At 41.0% G+C, this 26,142-nt stretch overlaps 1 protein-coding gene across 5 annotated transcripts in view; it reads left to right on the top strand.

Moving 5' to 3' along the window:
- SHROOM2 (shroom family member 2) overlaps nucleotides 1–26,142 on the top strand; it is a 118,404-nt gene that overhangs the window by 65,449 nt on the left and 26,813 nt on the right. For 2 of the 5 annotated variants that reach the window (XM_042037982.1, XM_042038018.1), the window contains 4 exons: nucleotides 4,742–4,846; nucleotides 6,678–6,809; nucleotides 12,028–14,665; nucleotides 16,586–16,689. In XM_042037982.1, coding sequence (XP_041893916.1) covers nucleotides 4,742–4,846; nucleotides 6,678–6,809; nucleotides 12,028–14,665; nucleotides 16,586–16,689 — 2,979 coding nt within the window. The remainder of the gene's footprint in view (nucleotides 1–4,741; nucleotides 4,847–6,677; nucleotides 6,810–12,027; nucleotides 14,666–16,585; nucleotides 16,690–26,142) is intronic. The other 3 variants (XM_042037990.1, XM_042038007.1, XM_042037998.1) reach the window with 3 other exon arrangements.

Below are 26,142 nucleotides of genomic sequence, written 5' to 3'. Positions count from 1 at the left end.
AGCTTCTTGCACTTGCCTCACTACAGCCCCCATCTTCCCCCTAGGGATGGAGGGTGGCGGCTGGCATTTCTCAGGGTCAGGCTCCCACCCACAGGTGGGAGGTGGAGCTCTCAGAGACAGCATTATACCTGCCCATGCAGATTCTTTCTGCTTCCATTAAGAGTCTCTACAAAATATGTTGGAAATATTTGGCCTGAATTAGTACAGGCATAGGAGGAGAGTAGCTCATGCTTCAAGAAGTTGCAGGAAAGTATCTGTCCTTTGCCAATGGAGAAATGGTAGATGGATGTGTGTTTCAGACTGTCCTGCTGCTTGTTATAATGCTGTTTTGGCTGCAGTCATCAGGTGGAGATAAAGAACGGGAACTAACAATTAACTTCACCTGAAACTTGAGCTGCCCCGGGAGGTAAGGAGGGAGAGGTTACCTTGGGTGATTGTGCAACTGTAACCACCTTATGCCTTGGGCTTCCAACACGTTAAGGCAGTTGATATTTCCTGGCCAAATTAGGAGCTCTGTAATGTGCCGAAACTCTAATGTCTGTCTTAATCTGAAAATAGTTTTTATGACAGTAAAAATGCTTTTTACAAACCATGCCACGTATCACAAAGTGATTTACAGTTGCATGGCTTCCAATTCAGTGGAAGAAGTATAAATTTTTACATGCACTTTTATGTGTAATCCAGAAGGGGCTCCTCAGAACAGGCAGTTTTCTTTTTATCTCTTTTCTTTTTTTTTTTTTTTTTTTTTTTTTTCCTTTTTTTTTTTTCCTTTTTTTTTTTTTTTTTTTTTGCAGAGCAGTTTTTTCTTTCAAATCTCTATAGTCCTTCTGAGACTAAGATGCCTCAAGGAAAAATTTCTACATGGAAAGCTTATTCAGTTCTTTATCAATGTGGAAAGTACTGTAATTTTTTACAGTATTACACTCATCTTTTGTCTCAGTTATGTCTAAGCTGGAGTAAATGAGTCCTGGATGCTGTGTGATGTGACCAGTATTTATTTGGAAGATTACTTGAGAATTCCAAGTGTTGTGAGAAGCAATACTTGAGTACTTAACAAGTGTAAGCTCTTAAATAGATGAGCAAGAAACCTTTATGTGGGCCCATCAAGTTCTAATCATGAGCTCCCACAGCTGGGTGAGGTCTTCAAATCTGCAGTGACAAGTACATATAACAGCTTCTGGAATGAAAAACAGTTACATTGTCAATTCCTTTTTATTTGAGGCCGCTGTGGGTAACTGCAGCCTCATGGTGGTTTTTTTTCCTGCCGAGGATTCAGAAGACTAACAAAATCCAAAAAAAATGTTTTTAATACATTGAATAAATGATTTAGCAGTTTCTTTACAGTAGCTTTTTGTGCACCCAGTTAATTACATTATATGTTGTTCTTCTAGTGTATTTTAATTTATTGAACACAAGGTCGGTGAACTGCAAAAAAACCCATGGATTGGGAAGACTTTTGTTCCCCCAGACTATACAGATTTACTAAAAAAATTTGTAAATGAAGTATTGGTATGTCTAGCCTACTGTTACTATAAAGGAGGGGAGGTGAGAAAGCTGAGAACTATGAAGCTGTTTGGGTTTTATAAGCAGACAAACAAGGGCACCTGCGCTGTCACTACAAATTCTTGACATTTTCTCTACATGGAGTAAACCAAACAATGTGTGAGTGGTTTTCTGAGGACATTCCAAGAACGGAACCCCTCCTAGCAGATTTGCATGGCTGGCATGGGGCAACAGTGTTTGTAACTGGTCGTCTGTTTCTGTAGGACAAACAAGTGGAGCATGGTTTGGTTTATTTGGCTTTGAAACAATCTAAGGGCACCTTGTGAGTCGTACCTTGCAGTATGTGCAGTGCCCGAGAGTGCTGCTTGTTTCAGAATGCCAATGAACTGTGCATTTGACCTTTAAGCTTGTGCAGGTTTCCATTTTATCTCAGGACTGCAGCCTTTCTGCATTTCCTTAGCCTTGCATCCTTGGCATGTCTTGTAGCCAATTACACTGGGATTTGGCCAAATTTCTGGTTATAGACAAGGTTTAAAATGACTGCCAGTAGTTTGGACCTCCTGCTACAACTTTGGAAAAGTGAACTTGAACTATTTTAAAAACAAAGTTTTTAACAATACAAAGGGTTTGCAGACTGCTGAAGAGCTTTCAAGTTGCATTGTGGTGAATGGAGGGAGAAGAGTTTTATTTTGATAGCTGCTGTTTAGTGTCACTGCATTGACTGGTTCCCAAATTCTCATGTTTGTACCTTGAAACGTGGTCTGCAGCTTTCTGTAGAAACTAAAGTAACTGAAAAGGGAATATATTTTTTAAAAGAATCTTTAATATAAATGATCACTACAGCAGTTTTCACTCAGAGAATTAGGGCTGACAACGTGCAACAGTAAGTTAAACCAGATGCTTCTGCTTTGGCGTTTTTTTTCTGTCTTTGTAGATTCAGCTCAGTTCTGACTGGAGCCACTAACTTATCCATCCTTTTACTTTTGAAAAACTGGGATTTCTTGTCTAAACCCAAGTTTCTTTAGGGTGGGACTCCACTTTGGGTACTGCATCCAGCTCTGGCATCCCCAGCACAGGAAGGACATCAACCTGTTGGAGTCCGAAAGAGGCCACCAAGATGATCATAGGGATGGAGCACCTCTCTTATGTGAAAATGCTAAGATTATTAGGCATGTTCAGCCTGGAGAAGAGAAAGCTTTGGGGTGACCTCACTGCAGTGTTCCAGAACCTGAAGGGAGCCAACAAGAAGCTGGAGAGAGACTATTTTCAAGGGCATGTAGTGACAGGACAAGGGGGAATGGCTTCAAATTGAAAGAGGGTAGGTCTAGATTAGATAGCAAAAAATTCTTTCCTCTGAAGGTGGTGAGGCACTGGAACAGATTGCCCAGAGAAGTTGTGAATGGCCCATACCCTGAAAGCATTCAAGCCAGGTTGGATGGCACTCCGAGCAACCTGGTCTAGTGGAAGGTGTCCCTCCCTGCCTTTGTCAGAAGGGTTGGAACAAGATGATCTTTAAGGTCTCTTTAAGGTCTCTTTAAGGTCTCTTCCAATGCAAACCATTCTGTGATTGATTCCATGATTTATTTCCTGTCAGCGGATACAGATGAACAGTGGGAGACACTGCATTTGTAAGGACTGACCTCTAATGCCCACTTCTGGTTAGATGGGGAGCCCTGGCTGTCAGTAATTACTGCTGATGTGGAGTGCAATCCTGCGGTCCCAGGGCTGCAGCCTCCAGGAGAAAAAACACTACCGTGTGACGTTCCGTGGTCATAGGAGAGTGTGCCGCTGTGCCGGCCGGAGGAAGGCTCAGTTAGGGTGAGGAATGATCCCAGCAATAGGAGCTGGCAGTCCGGCAGTGACCGTGGCGGCCGGAGCCGCGGCCTCCCTGCGCACAGCGCACGGCAGCCGGCAGGGGGCGAGGCAGGGAAAAATAAGGACAAGAAAGAAGGGAAGAGAGCCTTTGAAGAGGGATAAACAGCCGGTTTGGCTTCAGAGGAATGGCACATCCAGCCTCTGTCCCGTGCGGCTGCCGCTGCTTGCAGGGAAAGGAGGGCAGCCTCCGGCTTGAGGTGTGAGCCAGCGGCCAGGCCTTCGCTCGTTCAGCAGGGGGCTGGAACGAAACATTAACAGGCAAATTAGATGTTAGGAAGAAATTATTTACCGTGAGGGTGGGGAGGCACTGGAACAGGTTACCCAGAGAAGTTGTGGACACCCCAGCCCTGGGAATGTTCAAAGCCAGCCTGGATGAGGCTGTGAGCAACCTGATCTAGTGGAAGGTGCCCCTGCCCATGGCAGGGGCGTTTCAACTGAGTGATCTTAACCGAGTGATCTTCCAACCCTAAGTATTTTACGGTTCTATGAAATAAATTCTAGCAATTGCTTTTCACCTGGATGCAGGCCCCTGGAACTGCCTGTCACCTTTTAGCCTTGGTCACTCCAAATGCAAAAGCCTGTATGGCAGAGTTACAAAAGAGATGCTATTTGGTAGATAAGAATGAGACAATTTCTGTTGGAGAAGGTGGTGCTGGGGAAATACATGCTTCTGTTGTTGTATCTGCTGGCCTTTTATCTTTTTTCCTTTGTAACCTATCTTCTATGCTTATCAACATTTTCCTTCCAGCAGATTCTGTAAAAGCACTGGTAGAAAGACACTTTCAGTGAAATGCTTTTAATAATGCTTCCATTAATGCTGGAGGTTTTCTGGGTTGTAGGTTCAGATGATCTCATTCTGTCACTCAGAAGTAATACAGAGGTATTACATTAGAATATAAATGCTCAGCTTCCAGCTTCTTTAGTTGCCTGCAAAATATTCCTGTTTTGAATCTTTTAATCTTTTCTTTCTAGTCCTTCTATCCATTTGCTGAAGTTTTGGAATCAATATTTATGTTGCAGTCCACTTTTTAGAAAAAATTGTTTCTTGAAGTGCAGGACAGATTCTCCCCATGTAATTGTAATTACTATCAGAAAGTATTGTTGACTATGCATGGTGAATTCATTTTTAGTTATGTTGTGAACTTTGCAACAAAAGCAGGTGTCTCTGTGATTCCACCTTCTAGGTATCCCACCAGTATTTTTAGGCTGTTCAGACTATTAGGTCAAAAAAAGAGACCCTCTCAAAAATACTGTGTGTCCACAAATACAGAAAATTGACCAGAACTTGTAAATTCTTGTCCACTTGACTTGCCTTATGCCACAACTCAGTTCAGTCTGTTCCTCCCCTTGCTTGGCTGCTCAGGAAGATGAAAGTGGTGGTGGATATTGTAGCACAGAAAATGCCATCTGAAAATGATATTCATGTAGCGAGGAACTATCTTATGAAGATCTTGAGAAGTTCTATGAGGTACAGTACTGACTTTACATGTGCATCCCTTCTGTTTCTTCCCAGTGATTGGATTCCTCCTACCATTTGTGAAGCCCAAACTGTCCCAGAAGCCCTCTTCCCAACCTTCTTTTCCTTATGCTCCAAATGCTGCTTGTATTGTGCTAATTTCCTAGTCTTGTGTTTCCTTAGTGGTACATCATAGAAGAGTAATTGTCTCATAAAAGATAAACCTTTTTAGCCAAATTGATGCCTAGGAGGTCTGTTGAATTTGCCCTAACAGGTATTTGTGGTTTGCTGAGTTGGTGTCAGTACTGTTTAAAGGTGAGCAGTGGGGGGAAAAAGACATCTGATATTCTGTGCAGCTGAACAGTGGAATGATAATTTTTTCCATACCTGCACACAGACTTGGAGCTAGCAAGGACTCTCTGGAGCCTGTCATTGAATGGCTGAGCAGAATCTTTTGCACTTGTTTGTGTTTGAGTACTGGGGCTCCTCCATTCTCAGAATGTCATGTCCTACCAAGAAGGAACAACTAGAGATGCTCTGCTTAACCGTTTTCTCTTTGGTCATGCTGAGAAGAGTAGGCTTTTGTTTATGGAAACAATTACTTCTTTTTTTAGTGGCAGTAATGATGCTGTAGTGGAATTACAGTTTCCCTTTAGAATTGTTATTCTCCTTTTGTAATCTTGCATGCAGAGTTTGGAAAAGCAATTCATCACTGATTTCTTCACATCTTCCTGAATGTACTGTGAAAAGCTATGTACTGAGAGTCGACCTGTTTTGAAGATACTGGCTTTAGTTTTGGTCTCTAAATGCAGTGGTTGTCCAAGGGCAGGATGAATTACCTTCAAAGAAGGTCCTGCTTCATTCCCAGGTGACTGGTCTGGACAAATGGCCTGTACTTGGCATCTGCTCACTAAAACAGAAGTAGCTGGATTCCACCCAGAAGGCTTAGTTAACCTCAGGGGAAAAAGAATGCACTTATTTCATGAGTGCTGAGAGGTGTAACAATCAGCAAGTCCTTGGAAGACAGTACAAGCTGTAGTTACTAATTCCTGAGCAGAAGGAAGGGGGTAGAGGAGTACGGAGCAATTTTGCAAAACAGTTTTTAAGGTGCAAAGCTCTAACAACAATTTACTGTTGTACTTCTTAGAAGAGATCTCTTCAGTTACATGACCAGGAACATTTGGAGGTGATTTCCAAGTAGATATTTGGGTACTTGCATGATTCACTGATGAGATGTATTCTTTAAAAACCAAACCTAGAAAACACCAAAACAAACAAAACCTCCCTGCATTTCTGGGGTGCCAAACATTTCAAGAGCTGAAGCAGAACTTGCTTGGAGTCAGTCAATATGATTGCTTGTATCACTATTACTAACTTGTGTGGAACAATGTACATGGCTTTAATCGTTCCTGTCATTAACTCTTTTCTTCCTAGCTCCTCTCATATGCACCTACCTACAGTAAAATCTTCCCAAAGCCCTACTGTTGTCAAGTTGTAAAAGAGTCCTAAGTCTCAGTATTAGCTTTTAAGTATTAAAGTTCTGGATACATGTCAGGTACTTTAAAATGTATCAGTCTCTGTTCCTTGTAAAAACACCCAGCTCACCCCCCATAAAAAAATATTCCAAAAATATTGGCATTCCACTGCATCTCAAGCATTTTAAAGAAATGGTGATATCTTTTCAAAACTGGCATGCATATAGAAAGTGTTGCTGTCATTTAAAGTCATTGTGCCTCTGTCCTATCTGTGAAATGTTTTACTGCTGCCCTGGTAGATTTTTTGCTGTGTCTCACCTTATTGAACTGTTTGCATTAAACTAGCACCCTCTGCCTCTTGTTTTCAGAAGGAATGACCTAGCCTGCAGGCCGCACTCCTGGCACGCAACCAAATTTACCGAAAGTCAATCCGAGGCAGCCACGTCACACCTGCCCTCGTCTAATGCCTGCGCCTCCTGGCACTCGCGCTATCATGCAAGGTGAGTCTCTGCTTAAGTTACACACGTTCAGCTCTAACAGCAAGGCAATAATAACAGAGGTCATGTTGTTGAGGGGGGTTTTTTTAAAAACCCATGCAGAATCGTGGTATTATACCTCTTTAGAGTTGCCTGTCCTTTCAGTGCATGAAGGGGGAGTTTGGGAAGTTTGACATATGGATGAGTGGATTTCTGAAACAGTTTGTGATATGTGCATGTGATTGAAAGGTAAGAAACTAGCTTTAAAGGCAATCACAAGGTTATGCTTCTTGCTCCGCATTTCCTTTCAATGTCCACTGGTAAAATCCTAAGGCAAACTAATCATCAAAATTAACATTTGTAAAGTGAAATAGGAAGGGGAGGAAAAAAAATTGAAAAATACTGTTTCAGACAATTAAAAAGGCTTTTTCTAAAGAGAGGGTGCAGAATGCTTTACTGTTGTCTTTTAAGACAACTAAACTATTACTGGTTTAGTTAAACTGTCTTTCTGTAATCCTTCTCTACATCTGGGATCTTGCTTGTCTAGAGAGGTAATAAGACCAATGATTTTTCAGTCGCTGTTTAAAGCACCTTAATATTTGTTAGGTCTTATTCAACACTAATGGAGAAAGGCTGACATCCAGGCAGTTTTAGCTGTGAAACTCTAAACCTTTAGGTAATGCCTGTTTGTGTCTGGTTACAGGTTCTTGTTTGTTCCTGCTCCTAGGTGACATTCTTTATTATTTTCATAAAAGGTTTTCTTGGCTCCTGGGGTTTTTTCTGGGGGATGGGGGAGGAAAGGGGTGTTACTTTTTTTGTCTTTTGTTACTTTTTCCTTCTCAGTTCCATTGGGCCATAGTTACACTGAGCATTAAAGAACATGAGTCTGGTGTGCAATTCTGGTTTGGGAAGTAGACTTTTGTTTTCTATACTTAGTGCTGTACATTCTCCATCATTACTACTTGAGGTTAATGTTTTTTGGTAGTCAAAACAAAAGCACATTAATACTTCAGTATTTTATTTTATTTTTCATCTAATTTTTGCAGTTGTTTTTACATTGTTTTATTTGGGAACTCTTTACTGTTTTTAAACTAAATTGCTATCTGTCTTTGAATAAAGTTGACATTAGGCAGAAAGGGTTTTTTTAAAATGTTTTTTGTAATACTTTATTAGTAGAAGTTTTAGAAACTCTTGGTTACAATTTCTGCTGGTCTATTCTGATTTAAAGTTTGTATTTAAATATCATGCAGATGAGTTGATTTAGATTTATAGATTTTAAGACAGTAAAAGTCCTTGTATATAGAAACAAAATTTGGAAGTTTCTAAAAACTTCCAAAGAGTTCCTCATTGCAATGCTATAGCTAAAGAGTATTTCTACTATTAATGAGTATTCTACACTAAGCTGTAAATCATTATATGCTTCCTGCTCTTCCTGGTGGTTGTCCTTGTACCTTGTGAAAGTAAAATACTACAAGATGTGTCCCAAGGTGTGTTTTGATATGACCTGGGTGTGTCCCAGTACTTAGAAAAGAAAAAAAAAAAGGTTCAATGCCAGTTTGAAATGAGGTTTGGTCAGGAAATTGTGGGTGTAAAGGAAGAGGGGAATGGGAATAGAGCAATCCCCTCCCCCCACGGATCAGAAATAGCCACAACTGCTGAAAGACACTAATACTAATAAAAACTACAGATTCTTTCTCAGATGCCACTGAAAGATTTAGTGATCTTAGCACATTGTACTGCTACAGTTCCCAGGTCACTGCAGTCCTGAACCCCTTGGCTGCCTGTGCTGCCCACTTGAAAGATGATGTATTTGGGAGATTTGTCAGCCCTAGTGTGTTGTCCAAGACATTCAGCATTCCCGTAGTGGCAGCCCAAGGATTTCAGTATTTTGGGGATCTCAGCTGCAGAGTGGGGTTCTTTGGGCTTGCTGATCTGCAGAAAGAGGTGAGCAGCCTCAGAGATTCCCCACTTGACAAGTACATTTCACAAAAAGCTCAGCTGACAGGAAAGCACAGCAATCAGTACCTGAAAGCAGCAGTATGCAAGGAGATAATGGAAATAGCCCGAGGAGGGGATATTTCTAGCCCAAGCATCCCATCCCTGGGCTATTTCTGGAATTCCGTGTCCTTCCCTGGGCTAAGCATCTGAGATTGGTATTCAAAGCCTAAAATCTCTTCTGAATGTGCCTGCCTGCATTCTCTCTGTGAGTGTGAAAATCGACTAAATCATTTGTAAAAATGGAGAGTTCATGGGGGGAGGGGGAAGATGGCACTTTTTTGTGTTGGTGGAATGGGGCACAGCTGGCCAAAACCTCGTGAAGACTGTCCATACTACCAACTGCTAGGTTAAGGTATGGGCAGTTTCATTTGCTTTAGGTTGGTTGGTTTTGGTGGGGCTTTCTTTTTGCCAGCCTGATGAATTCGAACCTTTGAGAAGGTGGATGAAGCTAGAGGAACACAGACCAGAAGAGGCTGTACCTGAGAGAGGGTGGTCCTGGAAGCCAGCCCTCCACATCCAGCACTATACGTATGGGTTTTTTATCATGTGACTTTAATGCAAAAACTGTAAGGTATCTTGGGAGCACTAGGTTAGGTCTAGATGCTTCTCATCAAGGCTAGAGAGCTAGAATTTGTAAAGCTTTTGATGCCTTCATTTCTCTCTGTGAGTCTTCTGTGAAAAAGACAGAAGTCTCACCTTAACAACGTGGTGCAGACTTTTTCCTAGCTCATCCTAAACTAAGGCTGGGTGCACTTTTCTGGGAGGTGTGTAAGTGAACTGTCTTAAGTTGCTGAAAGTTTAAACCGTGCATTTTCTTGCAGTAGGATATACTGTAACAGATGAGCCTTTGGGTTTTTTTCTGTGCCCCTGGTTGTGCAGATGAACCCAACAACCTGTTCTACTTCATTCTGGTCTTACAGATGTGGCTGTGGGACAAGTGTACTTTGAGAAGGTTACCTAAACTGAGGTTTTGGGGCAGTTAGGGTCAGGTGCATCTGATTTGTAATCCCATGCAGTTGTTGAGATTACATCATTTCTGTCAGGGCCCAGGAGCAAAAGCTCATGCCCCAGGGTTGGGAGGGGTGCTTACTGGCCAATGTGGCCAAGGGATGGTGTTTGTAGATTGTTCCTAGACTTCACCTGCCAAACTTTGACCAGCAGTGTAGGCGCTTTTATGAATCTGCTCTGAAAAAGCCATTGAGAGAAGGGTATCCTGGAATGCCTGCCAGGCTCAGGCAGAGAACTGGCTTTTGGACTCTCTTCCATGTCAGGGTTCACAAGAGGATTGCCCTGCAGTGTAGGACCACAGGAGGCCATGCTTTGCAGTAACATGCCATTAGAAGCTTTCCTGTCCTTCCTTTAAAGTGTTTACTCCTTCTGTTGGGTTTCCCTTTGGCATTTTCTAGCAGAGCTTTGACCTCTTATGCTGATGATCTCTGTTCCACATTTGATACCAGCAGATTTACATGAGACCTGTAAATTGAGGCTTTCCTGCACAAGTGGCATCTTTTTTTTTAATTAATGCCAAGTATCTGGTTGGATTTTATTATCTTAAAGGTCTTTTCCAACCTTAATGGTTCTATGATCTCCTTAGAGCTGAAGGGGGTGGGAATATCAACAATTCTTAGTAGTATCTAGGTTATATTATTCTTTGACAGAAGAAATCCTAGTAATGATCGAGATACTTTTTACATGAAACACAATACCAGCCTAAGATGACAATTAAGACCTTTTTAAGGATTCAGCAAGATGTTTTAAATACTGAAAATAAATGAATGAAAGAACATAAAACCTCACAAGCTGAGGCCATTGCTAGTGCATCTTGTTAATAAAATGCTTTTAAAAAGTAAGCATAAAGCATATCTTCTCTTATTTCATATAAATTGCTTTTGACCATGTTGTATAAGAAAAGAAGTTTAAAAGGCTGTAGTAGTAGAGGGGGGAAAAAGCAATTCTGTTAGTACTGAATTCCAAAGAACTGCTGAATTGACCTTTGCAATATTTTTGACAGAAGAAAAGATCTATATCAGTCTTTGTATTTTTTATGTGGACTAATCTAATTTCATTGCTAGCTTTCACGGGTCTCTTTACAGCACAGGATTTGATAGATGCTTCTTATAATTATAGCTACAGGGAAGTGGAATAATTCTGGGATTTCTACCAAGGGGCTTTGCATGCAAGGGCAAGAATTTGAATTTGGCATATAAAAACAGGAGGAGCTGCCAGTGAAGTTCAAACAGGGAGATGTGATGAGAGTAACTGGAAAGGCTGTCATCTCAGCATCAGTGTTTTGGACTGACAGGAGGTGGATGCTGTGAGAAAGAAAAGAAAGAAAATGAAACAAAACTCATGGGGTAGGAAAGCAACAGAAGCAGCAAGATTTTGGGAGAGTGTTCTTGGCAAAAGACCTGAAGAAAGTACCAGTGTCAAAGATCTTTTTATAGAGGAAAGAGGGGTAGGGAAAAACTGGTGGCAGTAAGGATTCTGGAAGGCAGGTCAGAAGTTTGTTTGGCCATGCAGAGCTTGTGTTTGTTTGGCATCTCCTCTTGAACTTTTCCTGCCAATGTTGTGGAACTGGGTGGAATTGAATGTTGTTGTAAGAGTGTCAACCTGAGAGTCGTTTGAAACCAGACTGATAAGGTGCATGTGCAGGTGGTATTTGAGACAACTGTATTTAGTGCATCTCTGCGTAAAAGTTAAAACATCAAATGAATAGGCAGATGTGGCTATAACTTTATGGGAGTAACTTAATGACAAGGGAATAACATCATGGGCTGAAGAAGTTTAGAGTCTCATTTCAGAGATGAAGAGAGGAAGTACATGAGTTTAATAGCTGGAAGAATCGGGGTGCCTGGAAAATAAGCTGAAAAATAAGTTGGTGTTTGTCCTGGGAAAGAGGGAGCTAATGGAGCTCAAACTAAATTTTTCTAAAAGCAAAGTCAGCAAAATCAACAATTTGCAGAGGGAAGAGGAAGCCTTCAAGGAGATAAATGCATATTACTTACTGGCAAACTTGCATAGGGAAGCTGAGTTAGTTACTAAGGTTTCAAGCTTTGAATCAGTGGCAGAGTATAAAGTTGGAGCCCTGACTTTGTGTTCAAACTTTCAATTTTGTTAGATTGTCTTCAACTGCTGTGCAGGTGGATCTTAACCACTATTATTAAAATGGGTGGTTACAATTATGTTGTGGCATTTTTTGAGTGGTGTATTTATTCTGACACTTTCTCTTTGTTTGCTTCAATAGTTGGTCTTCTCATGACCTGTCAAATTCATGGGATCAGTCAAGTCTGTATCGCACTTCTGATCAATTCAGCTCTTTGGGAAGTATGGACAGCTGGGACCACACTCCACCAGTAGCCCAGTACGGAAGACTTTCTTCTGCAAGGTCTAATAGTAGCATTGATCATCTAGGGAGCCAAAGTAAGCGGGATTCAGCCTATGGGTCTTTCTCCACGAGTTCTAGCACCCCTGACCATACTCTGTCCAATGCAGACACTTCTTCGACAGAGAACATGCTTTACAAAGTGGGCCACTGGGAGACTGCTAAGCATGGAAGCAAGTCTGGCCAGTTTTTGAATGACAGCAGTGGAACAGAGGACAAACCTGGGTATTTGCCAGCTCCCATCCAGTATGAGAACAACAAAAGTCCAAGAACAGAGGAACACCCAGATGGAAAGCTCACTAGCTCTGGAAGATCCAGTTTCGGACCTGTCTGGTATGTTCCTGATAAGAAGAAGTCTTCATCTCCTCCCCCCCCACCTCCACCTCTTCGTAGTGACAGCTTTGCTGCTACCAAGGGCCATGAGAAAGCCCATGGCCCTGTGTTCTCAGAGGGTGCCAGCACGCAGCACTTTACAGCCTTGAACCGATCTCAGCCCAGGAATGACTGGAGTTTGGAAACTGCAGAGCAGCAGCGGCGGCTCTCCAGACCATGTGACAGGAGGATCAGCAGCTCATATTATAAATCCAATCTGAGTTCAGAACACACTTTTTCTTCAGCTGGTGAAAGGTACAGTAGTAATGCAGGAGCTGTGAACAAACTGCAGCCATCCTTGTCCAGCACTGATGTTAGGTTTGCACAGCCTGCTTACACTTACCACCACCAGCACCAGTACAGTGATGAAAGCACCTTTTATCACAGTGCAAGAATCTGTGCTGCACCTAAAGATCAGCAACATTATCTGTCCTACACTGGCATTCAGGAGTTATCTACAGATCATTTTCATGGCTACAGTCCAAACCAAGCCAGTCTGCTCAACACTTCTTCTTTGAACAGTGCTGCTGAACAAAAGGTGGACAATACTGGACAAAGTCGATATTATTGTGTGACAGCAAAACAGCCTGCTCAGGGAAACTCAAAGCCACTACAATTCAAGGATGACAGCTGGAAACCTGCAGTGGGAACTGATGTGTCCCTTGGACCTCATGAAAATTCTGCAGTTATTACAATGGCCCAAAACCCAAAATACTATCTACCTCAACAATCTATTGAATCTTCACTGACAAAGTGTGAGAACAGTAGTCATTACCCAGTAGACAGAGAAGGAGATGCTAGGTGTGCTGTACTAGAAGAATCTAAAAAACCTAATCATACTGAAAAGTCTGGACAAAAGAAAAGCTCTGAGAACAGCTCTGAGGAAGGTGAAACTAGGCACAGTCAGCAGGAGTATGTAAAGGGCTGTGTCCTTACCACTGAAAACAGACCTGCTCAGAAAGATTTTAGGTGGGGTAAAGATGAGAGTAGCAAGATTTCTCCTCAGAAGACGCCAATGTTGCACTCTTTAGCTCAGGAAGGGAAAAAACAGTCTGACAAGAACCCAGAAGCAGTAACAGAACGACAGACCTCATTTGACACTCACCTGTCTAAACAGGCACGAAGGAGCGATCGTTTTGCAACAACCCTCAGAAATGAGATCCAAATGAGAAGAGCAAAGCTGCAGAAAAGTAGAAGTACTGCTACACTAGTAGGGTCATCTGGAACAGAGGAGTGCAGTGAGACCTGGAAACTAGATTCAACAGAGGATGTCACCACCTCCCCAGACACAAACTTTACCAGCACCTACAAAGATCACCTCAAGGAAGCACAAGCCAGGGTTCTGAGCGCGACATCCTTCAAACGTCGGGACTTGGAGCCCAGCCCCGCTGAATATCTCCCCAGGTCACCTGAGCGGAAAACTGATAGTTACAACTCCTCGTTACTGGCTTTGGTTTCTGAAGATGTCTCTGTATTCCTTGAGGCTACACAAGCCAAACCAAACCCTACAGGGAGTGGCACTCATCACGTTCCTCGAATTGGAGCCAGGAAGAGGTTCACAACAGAGCAAAAACTGAAGTCCTACTCAGAACCAGAGAAGATGAATGAGGTGGGCATGTCAGAGAATGAATGCCATGCTCATTGCTGTGCAAATATATCAGAAGAAGCCCTGGGCTCATTTGCAGACAGGTGGAAATTTTTTGAAGAAACAAGTAAGCCTGCATCCAGAAAATCATCACAGAAACCAGGTCCCCATGGTCTAGCAGAGGGACAGCCTGAGAGGCCAAATAGGAAAGTGCAAGAGGGAGAGGAGCTGTGGTATGAGAGAAGAGGTCGGGTAGCCTCTGCTGGACTTGAAACTGCTCGTGCTTCAAAAGATAGTGTCCACCATAGCAGCAGCAATAGGGCTGCTGAGAGGACTGTGAAATCTGCACAGCCACAGCGCCTGGGAACCTTTGCAGAGTATGAGGCATCGTGGAAGGAGCAGCGGAAGCCAATAGAGCCGAGGAGCTCAGGAAGGTACCATTCAGCTGATAATATCCTTGATACAGGCCATGAACAGCATGGGAAATCCCAATACATTCATGAGAGGTCTAGATCATCCCCTTCCACTGATTTCTACAAACAGGTACAAGTGTCTTTTGCATTATCCTTTAAATTGCCCAAGGTGGTGGGGGACAGTAGAGGAGTGGAGGGGAAAAGAGTATTTTTATGAAGATTTCCAATTTAGGAACACTATGTAATACGGTATTTGCCTTTTGCCAGTAAAGCAGTAAATGTTACAGGTAGCTTTCTTAAGTAAAATGAGGAAGATCAAAGTTTGTACTGCACAAGAGCAATTGGATCAAAGTAATTTCTTGTATGTTGCAGTCAGATGGAAAAAAACATGATTGATTTGCTAATATCCTCTTTATTACAGTAGAAATCTAGGAAATTCAAAGCAATCTTCACCCGGAGTTATTTTTTCATTGATGTGGCTGTATTCCCTGTTTTAAGGTTTTGAATTCTCTGAGACTGTGAAGAAAAGTGTTCCAAGTGTAAATAATACATACTTTTGTCTAATTTTTTAATGGTCTAATAGTTTCCATGGATTTCCTCTTTTCTTCTAAAGTTGCTTCATGCAAAAGCTACATAGGACAAAACTTCTGCCTAATAAAATTTAGAGATTACAAATATGCCTGTTAATGTTAAAACTACAGCAACAGTGAAACTGCATAATGTTTTGTGTCAGTTTGCTTAATTTAAGATGTATACATTTATTCCTTAGAGAGATGCCAAATGTCCGTTCAACTTGCAAGTAAATACTAAGTTAATTTTTAACTGAGCAGGCCCGGGCAGTGGTTGGCAGGTGGCACTGGAAGTAAACAGAGAAACCAAGTCTCTTTAGTTCTCTGTTAAAAGATGTTGTTCAAGCTGCTACAAGATTGCCTGGTATGTATAAGGAGTCATAGTGTGTTCAACCTGTGTTGAACTTCACCTTCTGCAAGAACAGAATTGAAGTAATGCAGTTGTATATTACTTTTTCTTTATTTTTTCCCCTCTTGGTGAAAATATTGCATACATACATACACAGGTCACCTCTGTGTGTGTAGACATGGAGTAGAATGAGAATAGCTAAAAAAGAAACAAAAAGGTTGATCTCTAAAAGTTGTGGACCGTCTGTCCATAAGTTGTGTCTTCTCATTTGGCAAAAGTTATTTTTGAACTGTATGCTTGGACTTAACTATGTGGATAATTTAGGTAGAGATTCCAAGCACTGAAAATACTCACCTGGAAGTTATTTTGAAAATTAAATTCACTAAATTATTTAAAAATTGCCTATCCAGCAGAAAAAAAATCACATAATCTATTCCCTGTATGCATTTCTGGTTTATTAGTCAGTGCCTTTAAGTTCAGTATAAGCCTCCTGGGGCAAAAAGCAGACACCTGTTTAGGCACCTGGAAAATATGGTGGTAAGTGCATTGAAGATGCTTACAACAGACTAGAGTAAATAAAGATGTTGTTTTGCATATATGATTCAGATTATTCCAGTGCTAATGTGCAATTAAATTTCCTGTAGGTTTGGTGTTTGTAATGCAAAGCTATGCTTTGGGTGGGGTTGTTTGAAGATAGTGAGATAATAACGTTCTGCAACAGCACTGTTGGTGTTTTACTGAGAAACTAAAGTACACGCATGGGGATTCACAACCTGGTGCATACTTGCATCTCCTAAAATGTGAGCAACTCTTCTGCAACTTCTGTGCCTCTTTTTTTTGTTTGTTTTTGCGAAATGGAAGTTGCAAACGTTTATATAAATGTTAAGCTCTTCTGTAGATCAGCAAAGCAGAGCAGCAATGTGAGCACAGCCAGGTCGGGAGTGCTACGCAAGAGGTCACAGAGCATACTGTACTGCTTAAAACCAAACAAGCTTAAAACATGCTATGCTGTTGACTTCATGTATATTCAAACAGAGCAAACCCACAAATAAGAGGTTCCATAATCATAGATTTTTTGGGAGTCTGAAACATGATGACTTGGTCTCTTACTTGTACTATAAACCTCTTTTAGGAAGTATCAGTTGAAGTAAGGAGGCAAGCAGAGGATTTAAAGGAAGATGGGGAGTGTATTTTCTCTAATGTTAACAAACTGGATGAAAGGAACTGCACTGTAAGGTAAGTATGTCGTAATTTTTCTCTCTAAAAGATTTTTTTTTGACAAATTTCTCTGATCTGATCTTTTCCTGACTCAAACTGCAAGTTTTGCTGTGATGATTTCAGAGTTTCTGCTGTGCCTTTTTCCTTTGTTTCCCTCCTTCTCCCCACGTACTTCAATAAGCATGATAGAATTAATGTTGGGACTGAAATTCTTGGGGAGCTTAAAGAAATTGTTGTGATGATTTCCATCTACCACGTCCGAAGCCAAGTGGCAATTTTAGCGTGAGCTTAAAGAAATTGTCGAGTGTTGAGCATATTATAGTTTGTTTGGAGGCAGTTGATTCTTACTTGTGTGCATGAAATGATAGTTACAGGTTTTTTGGGGGGTAGGCTGGGGGCTTGAGGTTTCCCAAAACAGATTTCTAGTATTATCCTTGGCAAAGACAGCATGCTGCTGAAACATAGTAGCGTTGTAAATTGGACTTTCCTTTTCTTGCGCCTTTAGAGAATACAGTACGTGAATAGAAGACACTAAAATTTGTTTTAGTGTTTCATCGGCTCCGATTTTCTGTTAATTAATGTTTTAATTAATGTACAATGTTTTCAAACCATTTTCAAAGGTGTGACTGTATGCACAGTGTAGTTAAAATCCTTTAAATGTCTGGCATGCTGAGGGTGCCCTCGTCCTGGCCCGTTGTGGTGTAAGCAGTGATTTCAGTAATTGCTGATCCTGCGGCTGCTGAAGGCGAGCTGAGGTTGTGCACACGCTGCTATCGCCAGGTCTTGACAGCTCTGGGTTTCGTAACAGTGAACCCATGCACAGGAAAAAAGAACCTCTACAGGCTTTCCTCGGTTCTGCAAGTGGTATTAATCTCTCAAGGGGAGAAGAAATTATGAACTGTAGCAAACATACACTCCAGCCGTGACCATAAAATCTTGTAGAAAGATAGTATTTATTTGTGGGTTTATATGATTGTATTTTGCATTGCTTATGGCTCAGCTGAAGAGACCACCCCCTATTTTCTAATTTTTTGTAGCCCTTTGTACTTACCGTAGTGATTTCCAACTGAGCAGCCCGGGAGGGTGCGAGTGTGCGCGCACGCGTGGGGAGGGACCGAGGGGAACAGAGGGGGAGGCGGGCACAGTCCGCCGGGAGCGGCCGGGCTGCTGTGGGCGGGCAGCATCTCTGGACAAGTAGAACGATTTCCATCTACCAGCGCCGAAGCCGAGTCACAAAAGCATGTGAATAATACTCCTACGCCAGCATTTTAGCAGTGTTTGTGCAGCACAATTCTTGCTTTATAATCATGGAGTCCATGAAAATCACATGACACTGGGCACCAGCTGCAGTAACTTTTTTTCAGCGGAGCCTATATTGACATACTATTTCAGATGTAGTATTTGGCCATTTTACCATATTACAGAAGGCTTTGTGAAATGGTCTCTTTCACAGTCTTTCTCTCAACATTGACATGCTGAAGGTTGATATGCCTTTTGTGTTCAAAAAACTAACTAATTAAAATCTCTCATTTGGACATTTAATTCCTGTGTTGTGAACTCCCATTGCATGATAATGAATGGCTGCCTTATTGGAAAGAATATATATTTCTGTGTGCTCCTTTTTTAGTAAGGCATTCATATGCTCAAAAGGAACTGGACCCATGACATGGATTGATATTATGATTTTTGAGCTGCCCTAAAGGCATTAGTTTTCTATTTTTAAATTCTAGCAATCTGCAAATGGCTAGGAAATCTACCTAATTCAGGGTATATGCTAGAACATGAATAGTAACTAAACCTGAGATCTCCCTTATGGTCATATTTAATACTTTCTTTTAAAATTTGTGTTTGGATTAAATTGCTGGCAGCTGTTATTTTGTGCTACTGAGACCTGTGTGCTGTGGTTGCCTTTGTGCTACCAAAGTCAGTGTGATGCAGCTGAACATAGGAGTGGCCTTTCTGTGTTTGTGGGGGTGAATTTGCAGGAACCCAAGCTGAGAGACAGCTGTGGAGTCCATGAGTGCTTTCTCCAGGTTAGGGACTGTCCTACACTACAGGGTGCCTCTGGCCTTCCTCCCCTTAAGTTGCTTTGAGAAAAGAAAAGAAATTAATAACTTGAAATAAACTTTGAATATTTGCCATATACAGCTTCCCTGATTATTTTCCATAGAAATACCAGTCTTTTTAATGCACTGAATGTAGAATGAAAAAGGGCTAGAATATTGTAACAGTAAATGGCTTTTTAGAAACAAACAAACAAAAATAAATGTACTTGATAATTTTTTTCTCCTGAGCTTTTTGCTGCAGTATTTTCTTCATAATCTAGAATGGAAAAGGGTTAGAATATTGTAACAGCAAATGGCTTTTTAAAAACAAACAAAAATAAAGATGCTTGATAATTTTTTTTTCTTGAGCTTTTTGCTGCAGTATTTTCTTGGCTGTTCTTTTTTAGCACACAGTTGTAAAACCTAAGTTAACACTGCTTTGAAAATGGGGGGGGGGGGGGGGGGTGGGTGAATGTTTAGTTGATGAAGATAATTTGTAAACCTCTTTGATCTTTGAGCTGTTTTCTCCCTCTGAGATTACTGAGTGCTTCCAATGAATTCAGGTTGTTTCATCTCCCTTTTTAGAAGAGCTGCAACATGTTCTTCTGAACTGCAGTATTTAGTAGCTTAGGGTATTACTTTTATAGGAAGAGAAAATAGTGGTCCATAGAAGCCATTGTCATCTCTTATGGAAGAACCAAACCACTCTTGTTATGAACTTACAGGGATGCAAACAGTCATCTAACATGAGATGAGTATTTTTATACTGAGGGGTTGATGTGATTCTATGGATGTTCTTAACTTTAGGACAGCTTAAAAGGATTATACAATTCTGCTGATCTGTAAAACAAAAAATGGTGCTTTTTTCAGATTAGTTACAAAAGCTTACCTTTTTACAGATGCAAAGTCTGTGCTTCCTTAAGCATGTCTCTCTTTCTGCATTTATAAAATGACTTATACTGGTTATATAATTAACTTCGATATAGAAGTCGCCACAATTTCTAAGCGGAAATAGACTTTCAAAAGGTTAAAGAGGGAAATAGCTGCTCTGACCAGTAGTCTGTGGCTTCCTGAAGTATGACATGCACTCATAAAAGTCATTCTACATCAAAAGAATCATGCTTTATGATCTAATTCTTAAGATAGCCATCTACTAGAGATGTTTACAGCCATTGCTTTTATTTACTTTCTAAGAACATTTGACTCCTAGCTCTATTAATTTGTTCCTGTGATGTCTATTAAAATTAAATAACTTCAAAAAGTGAAAAAGGATATATGAGATCACAGGTTGCAGAAAATATTTCAACATTTAATACGTGTCAAGTCCAAGAGCATGTGCATGTCAAGGGTAGGACCACAGCATGACTCAACTCTGATTGAACACTTTAAAATATTTATTTCAGTGTTTTCATACCTTAGTAGTTACTCCTATTTGAGTTGAGCTCTTGAAGACAGAGGAAGAGCATTTACAATACACAACCAAAATAAAGCTAATTTCTTAATGCCTAAGTTATCCTAAATGCCCAAGTATAATTTTCTAGAAAAATCTTTGATAAGCCTGAAACAGGAGCCTATAGACATGTTCTCAAGTGTTTCATTAGGCTCTTCATAAGGAAACTGATTTTTCAGCACCTGGTGAATGTCTAGGCTCCATGCTCACCAGGAGCAGCAGCAAATTATTGTGCAAGGAAGGAGGAGGACCTTTAGCCATACAGGAATGTGAGTGACCTTATGTCTTCTGAATTGAGTCAGATGGAAAACCATTTAAAAATGACCAGTAGTCTATTTGTGTATGTATTTATTTGTATCATGCGTATATGGGTGTGTGTGTATATAATATATACACACACAGACATATGAAACATGCATGTGTGTACTGATAGTTGCTTCTCTTAGCTTTTTCTGGTTTGTGACCATTATAGGGTTGGGGCTCACATGGCTATGAGGACTAATTAACAGTGGGGGAAAAAAACCCCAATAATCCACAATACACATTTGGACAAATCAGTTCTTCATATTTATGATGGTAGGTGGTGTAAATTAGTCACTGGAAATATTCTTAGAAACTACAGTTTTTCATGACTCCAGAAATTTTAAATTCTATATTTTGTTTGGGTTTCTCTTACTGTGGTGTCAAAAAAATTAATATAGTACCAATATACAGTGTTAGGATCAGCTTAACTAGGAACTGAGCTACTGAAATACAAGACTTGTAGGCTTGGAGGTTTTTATGTGTAGCAAAAGGGCCATTTCCTTAAATAGTGAGAACTTTTGTTGCTGGCATTGTGTCCCATAGCTATTTTAAACTTCTGTTCTTTATTGAGAATTGTAGAATCCTAGAATGGTTCAGTTTGGAAGGGACCTTAAAAATCATCTAGTTCCAACCCTCCTGCCATGGCCAGGGAACTTTGCACTAGACCAGGTTACTCAGAGCCCCATCCAGCCTGGTCACCTCCAGGTTTGGGAAGTCCACAGCTTCTCTGGATAACCGATTCCAGTGCCTCACCACCCTCACAGTAAAGAATTTCTTCCTAATATCTTATCTAAGCCTGCCTTCCTCCAGTTTAAATTCATTCCCCCTTGTCCTATCATGACATGCCTTTGTGAAAAGTCCCTTTCCAGTTTTCTTGTAGCCCCCTTCAGGTACTGGAAAGTGCTGTGAGGTCTCCTTGGAGCCTTCTCTTCTCTAGGCTGAACAGCCCCAACTCTCTCAGCCTGTTCTAAATGAGATGTTCCAGTCCTCTGATCATAGTAGTGGCCCTCCTCTGGACACGTTCCAACAGGGCCACGTTTTTCTTCTTTTGGGAACCTTAGAGCTGCATGTGGTTATCAAGGTGAGGTTTCACAAAAGTAGTGTAGAAGGGGAGAATCCCCTCCCTCCATCTGTTGGCCACACTGCTTTTAATGGTAGCCTTTTTGCTCTCTGAGCTGGGAGTGCACACTGCCAAGTCATTATTGAGCTTTTTGTCCACACACACCCCCAAGTCTTTCTTCTCAAGGCTGGTCTTGGTCCATTCTCAGCCTGAACTTCTCCTTGGGATTGCCCTGACCCAGATGCAGAACCTGGCACTTGGTCTTGTTGACCTTCCTGAGGTTATTCATGTATTGTTGCAGTTAAACAGTCAAACTGTGAGTTGCTTTTCCTGGCTGAACATTGCAGGACAAGTATGTCTCAGTTATTGCAGGACTCACCAAGCCATTACCAGAGCTATGTAAGCAAAATGTTTTCACCCTATTCCTTGTGAAGAAGAAATAGTATGATCTCGTGCAACTGCTTCCTTAGAAATCAGTGGAAAAATTACTTTGGCAAACATTTTGTGCATGTGTTAACAAGCTCTGCAGAGCTTTCTCTTCTCCAGGCTGAACAATCCCAGCTCTCTCATCCTGTCTTCACAACAGAGGTGTTCCCATCCCTCTGATCATCTCCCTGGCACTCCTCTGGACTTGCTCCAGCAGGTCCATGTCCTTAGCATTTCTTTATCATGAGATACAGATTATTAGGGCATTTCTCAGACCAGTTTTTTTTGTCAGTGATGTCATTGTGTGTGTCATACAGCAATGACACAGTACAGTCTGGACTGTTACAATGTTTGTATTTTGTCTGAAAATGGAAAAAACATACTGTGGCTCTTCCTGTGCATATAGAAGAGAGTCTAACAGCATCCATTCATGTATGAGAAATCCCCTGTAACCTTTCATCTTCCTTAGGTTTCTGTGAATACTTGCAATTCGTACAAGTTTCATTGCCAGGTACCATTATGTCCTTCCAGTGTACTAGTGTATGTGACTGACTAATAACAGATATATAGGTATCACACTTTGAGACAGTGGAACCTTGAATCACTGGTTATGTGATGGCAGCTGATGGATGTTGATGCTTAAAAACAGGTTAAAGGTCTACTTAGGCAGGTTTTTTTTTCTCTGGGTGAGCCAGTAGCAGGTGCTTGGGGAACAGAAAACCAGAGCAAACCTGGAGCCATGCAGCTGGGTGTCTTGTCAAGCCTCCGGTGGTCTGTCTGTCTTTGAGCTTTGCTTTATTTTGGGGGTTTGGTTTGGTTTTTTACTGCTTTGAAGTACAAAGATTGTATGTTCATAGAATAGTCTGTGAAATTCAGCTTTTCCTTCTTGCATAGCAGTAATTCTTGTTGTACATCATTGTATATGTTGGTGAAGTACAGGAAGATCTCTCCTGTGGGTTACTTTGCATTTGTTAAATCTGAATTTCATCTGTTATTTTATGACCCATTCATTCAATGATAGGAAATCTTGGTTTGGGGTCTTTATTATTCAGAATCATTTCCTCATAGCAGCAGCTATTGTCACCTGCTTTTTCACCCATTTTGTAAATCATCTATATCTAATGAGTTCTGATGTGAATGATGTGATGAGACAAGTGAGGACTCTTGTCTTATGGGAGTCAAATTTTTAAGAGACTCAGGTGAGATAAAATTTCATTTTCTAAATCATCTAAAAATCCAAAGTCTGTCATCCAGATCACTCTTGTCCCTATGTGTAGTGACTCTAAGATTAGTAATGCATCTTTTCTACACATGCCCAAATTATTCTTTGTCATTTTTACTCATTAGTGCAGCTGCTAAATCTCTTCATAAAATTTCTTCTTCTGTGCTTAATTCAGATATTAAGTTTATCATTCTGAAGTTCTCCAGATTCGTAATGAGTATTTGTTTTTATTCTTGCTCTATTTCTCTCATTTTCTCTCTTCAGCACCCTCACTTTCCCTCCCCAACACTGGGTGTGTCACTGTGCTCAAGCAGCTCTCCAAGTATCAGAGGAATGGGTAGCTGTGCATCACAGATCCCAGTTCAGCAATTTCCTGTGGAAGTTTCAGGTGATTGTCATATGGCCCAGGTAGCTTATGACTACCCACTTTTAATGGTGTGAAGCATCTGAGAATAGTTCCTGCAAAAGCTGTTATTTTCTGGAGTTGTGAAGGGGAGATAGTGCCAATATTTTGCTGCAGCCTTATTTTCTTTGTATTCTTACTATTGTACTTCCATCCCTATAATCTGTTTGGCAGATATCTGTGTTAGAATAAGTGCCTTTTTTTCCTTTTTTTTTTTTTTTTTGTCCTAACACCCTTAAGAATTTGTACCTCAGCTTTACTTTTAAAACTCCTTCTTTTTTACCATATTTTGCTTATACATCTGCTTTGCTAGATTAGTTCTGTTTTTTCCTTGTTTGGGTAGGACTTAAGTTCTCTGGTGGATGTTCCTTTTAATTGTTATTTAATTCAACCTTTGGAGGGGACAGAGAGAGGGAAGGAAGAACAGTGGCTGGATGTTTCGGTAGGTGTTACACATTTTCTCTGAATTTCATATATCTTCAGTTGCATGTTATCTCTTAGCATTATACCATCTGGCTTGTTTTTTTAAAAAGTACTCATCTCGTGTATGTAAGTGCCCTTTTCAAAATTAAATACCACTGTGTGGATTCTTAATCTTTCAAAAAAGATTTATCTAAATGCATATGGCCACTGGCACGGGGCAGTTCTTCAAATAGCTTTTGAAGAACTATAGTTTTGAACCAGATTCTTCTCATACCTCAGGATCAAGGCAGAAGTTGCATCATAAATTGTCCCACTTACAGTCTTTTTCTTCCTCTTGCTGTCCATTTTAAAACTTTCAGGCTGGTTGAGCTGAGAGATGTGTGGGCATCTTCATAAGTATCACAATTGCATTATTTTGGGATTTGGGGTTGGTTGTGGCTAAATGAAAGTGGTAAAACTTGCAGGCTCCTGCCACTGCCTCCCCATTCCTCACTCTCCTGGCAGCACTCAGCTGGCGGCTGTCAGGTGTGTGTCCTGCAGATTGCTGTGATGCTCCAGTTGGGCTCACCAGCAGCTGCTGGATCTCATTAAATGGGTGCTGGACTGCCTCCAAAACCAGTGCTTGGTTTACAGTACACTGCAGTAATACAGGCCTGTTTCTCCCCCATCCAATTTCTGCATTCTCCACACCCTTGAAAATGCAGACTCTCCCTCTACCTTTATTAGGTGAACTTTGAATCCCTGTTTCTAAACTTGAGGGTGGATATCCCACCTCATGCATCCCCTTTTTTTCTACTTGTAGCTTCTTACTACCAAGTAAAGTTACTTTTGCTTTAATTGCTCCTGGCACATCTGTTCTCCTCACTGTGCATACAGTGACAGCTAGGGGTATGCAAGGCCATCATGGGCTGATAAAAGGAAGTGTTGAAGGGTAATTTCTTCTTACGGAAAGCTTCCTCCCCTGCCTCTAAAGGTGAGTGTTACCAAGCATGAGTAGCTGGAAGAAGTCCTAAACATGATTCTGCAAGTACTCAAATTGGGAGTGCGCGAAAGAACAGCACACAAAAATGTTTGTGGAGAGAGAAACAGAGATAAATTTGTACTCATTAGTTCATTTTTGTATTCTGGTTTGATTTGACTAGTTTCCCTGGAAAGAGGATTAGAACGAAAACCATCTAAAGATGTGCATTTTTGTTGTATTGCTTGAAATCCAGCTATCTTCATATAGCCCTGTTGATGATAACAGCAGTTGAGTAGGGATATTTAGAGCTAATGTAAGATACAGTCTCCAGTGGTTTTAGTTACAAAAGCATCATGTGCTGATGCATTGTAGATTTTATTTTCCCTTAAGTTACTTGATGAAAAGCATAATTGGAAATAGGTGACTGATATGTCTCCGCAGTGCAGCGGTTCATATATTTCTGACGTATGGAGTGGCTTTATGGTGTTCTGATACTAAAAGCTAGCCTGTGAAATGTTCACTTTCTGCTATAAGCCCTGGCAACATGGTTATGGTTTGCTGTCACGCAGGAGATTGTTTATGTCAGTAAATGTGAGTGAAGTTTTGTGCTAAAAAGTAACGAGACAGCCACAGCTTCCATTTCTCTGGAGGGGCCAACCAGACTTGCTGCAGTCTGTTAACCAGTTGTATTGTATTATGTAAACTGGTGTTTTTTCGTGAAGTCATTCTCACTCTCTATTGAAATCAAATAGGCAGCTTTGGGAAACAGAAAAATTTTAGGGGAGGTTATTAACTGGATGTCTAACTGCTCTGTGTGATTTTGTGTGCAGTTTAAATAACATTTTCCTCTTAAAAGTGGTCATCTTCGAAATTATCTTTCATACATATTAAAGCCTCATCCACACTTTCTCTATTAAGTCTTTAATGTGTTCTTGTAGAAAAATTGAAAGGAGCTTGAGCTTTGTTCTGATGAAAGCCACGATGGCTTCTAAAGATGGAGCGTGGGGGTGGCAATGTGCTCATGCAGCATGAAAGCATTTAGCTCTTTCCCTGCAGAGTCTCCTGCAAGAGAGGGCGCCTGTGCACACAACACATGCAAAAAAATTCAGGCTGGAGGGCTGTTTATGAAGAAGACTCTCCTCTAAAATTAAAGACTTGGTATTATGAACACTGTTCAG

Source organism: Corvus kubaryi, unplaced genomic scaffold, assembly GCF_017639235.1.
Source record: "Corvus kubaryi isolate FWS band 111438036 unplaced genomic scaffold, C.kubaryi_AGA036_p1.0 133, whole genome shotgun sequence".
NCBI classification, from domain to species: Eukaryota; Metazoa; Chordata; class Aves; order Passeriformes; family Corvidae; genus Corvus; species Corvus kubaryi.
The sequence above is the reverse complement of the archived record's forward strand: the minus strand, read 5'-3'. Positions and strand labels throughout refer to the sequence as shown.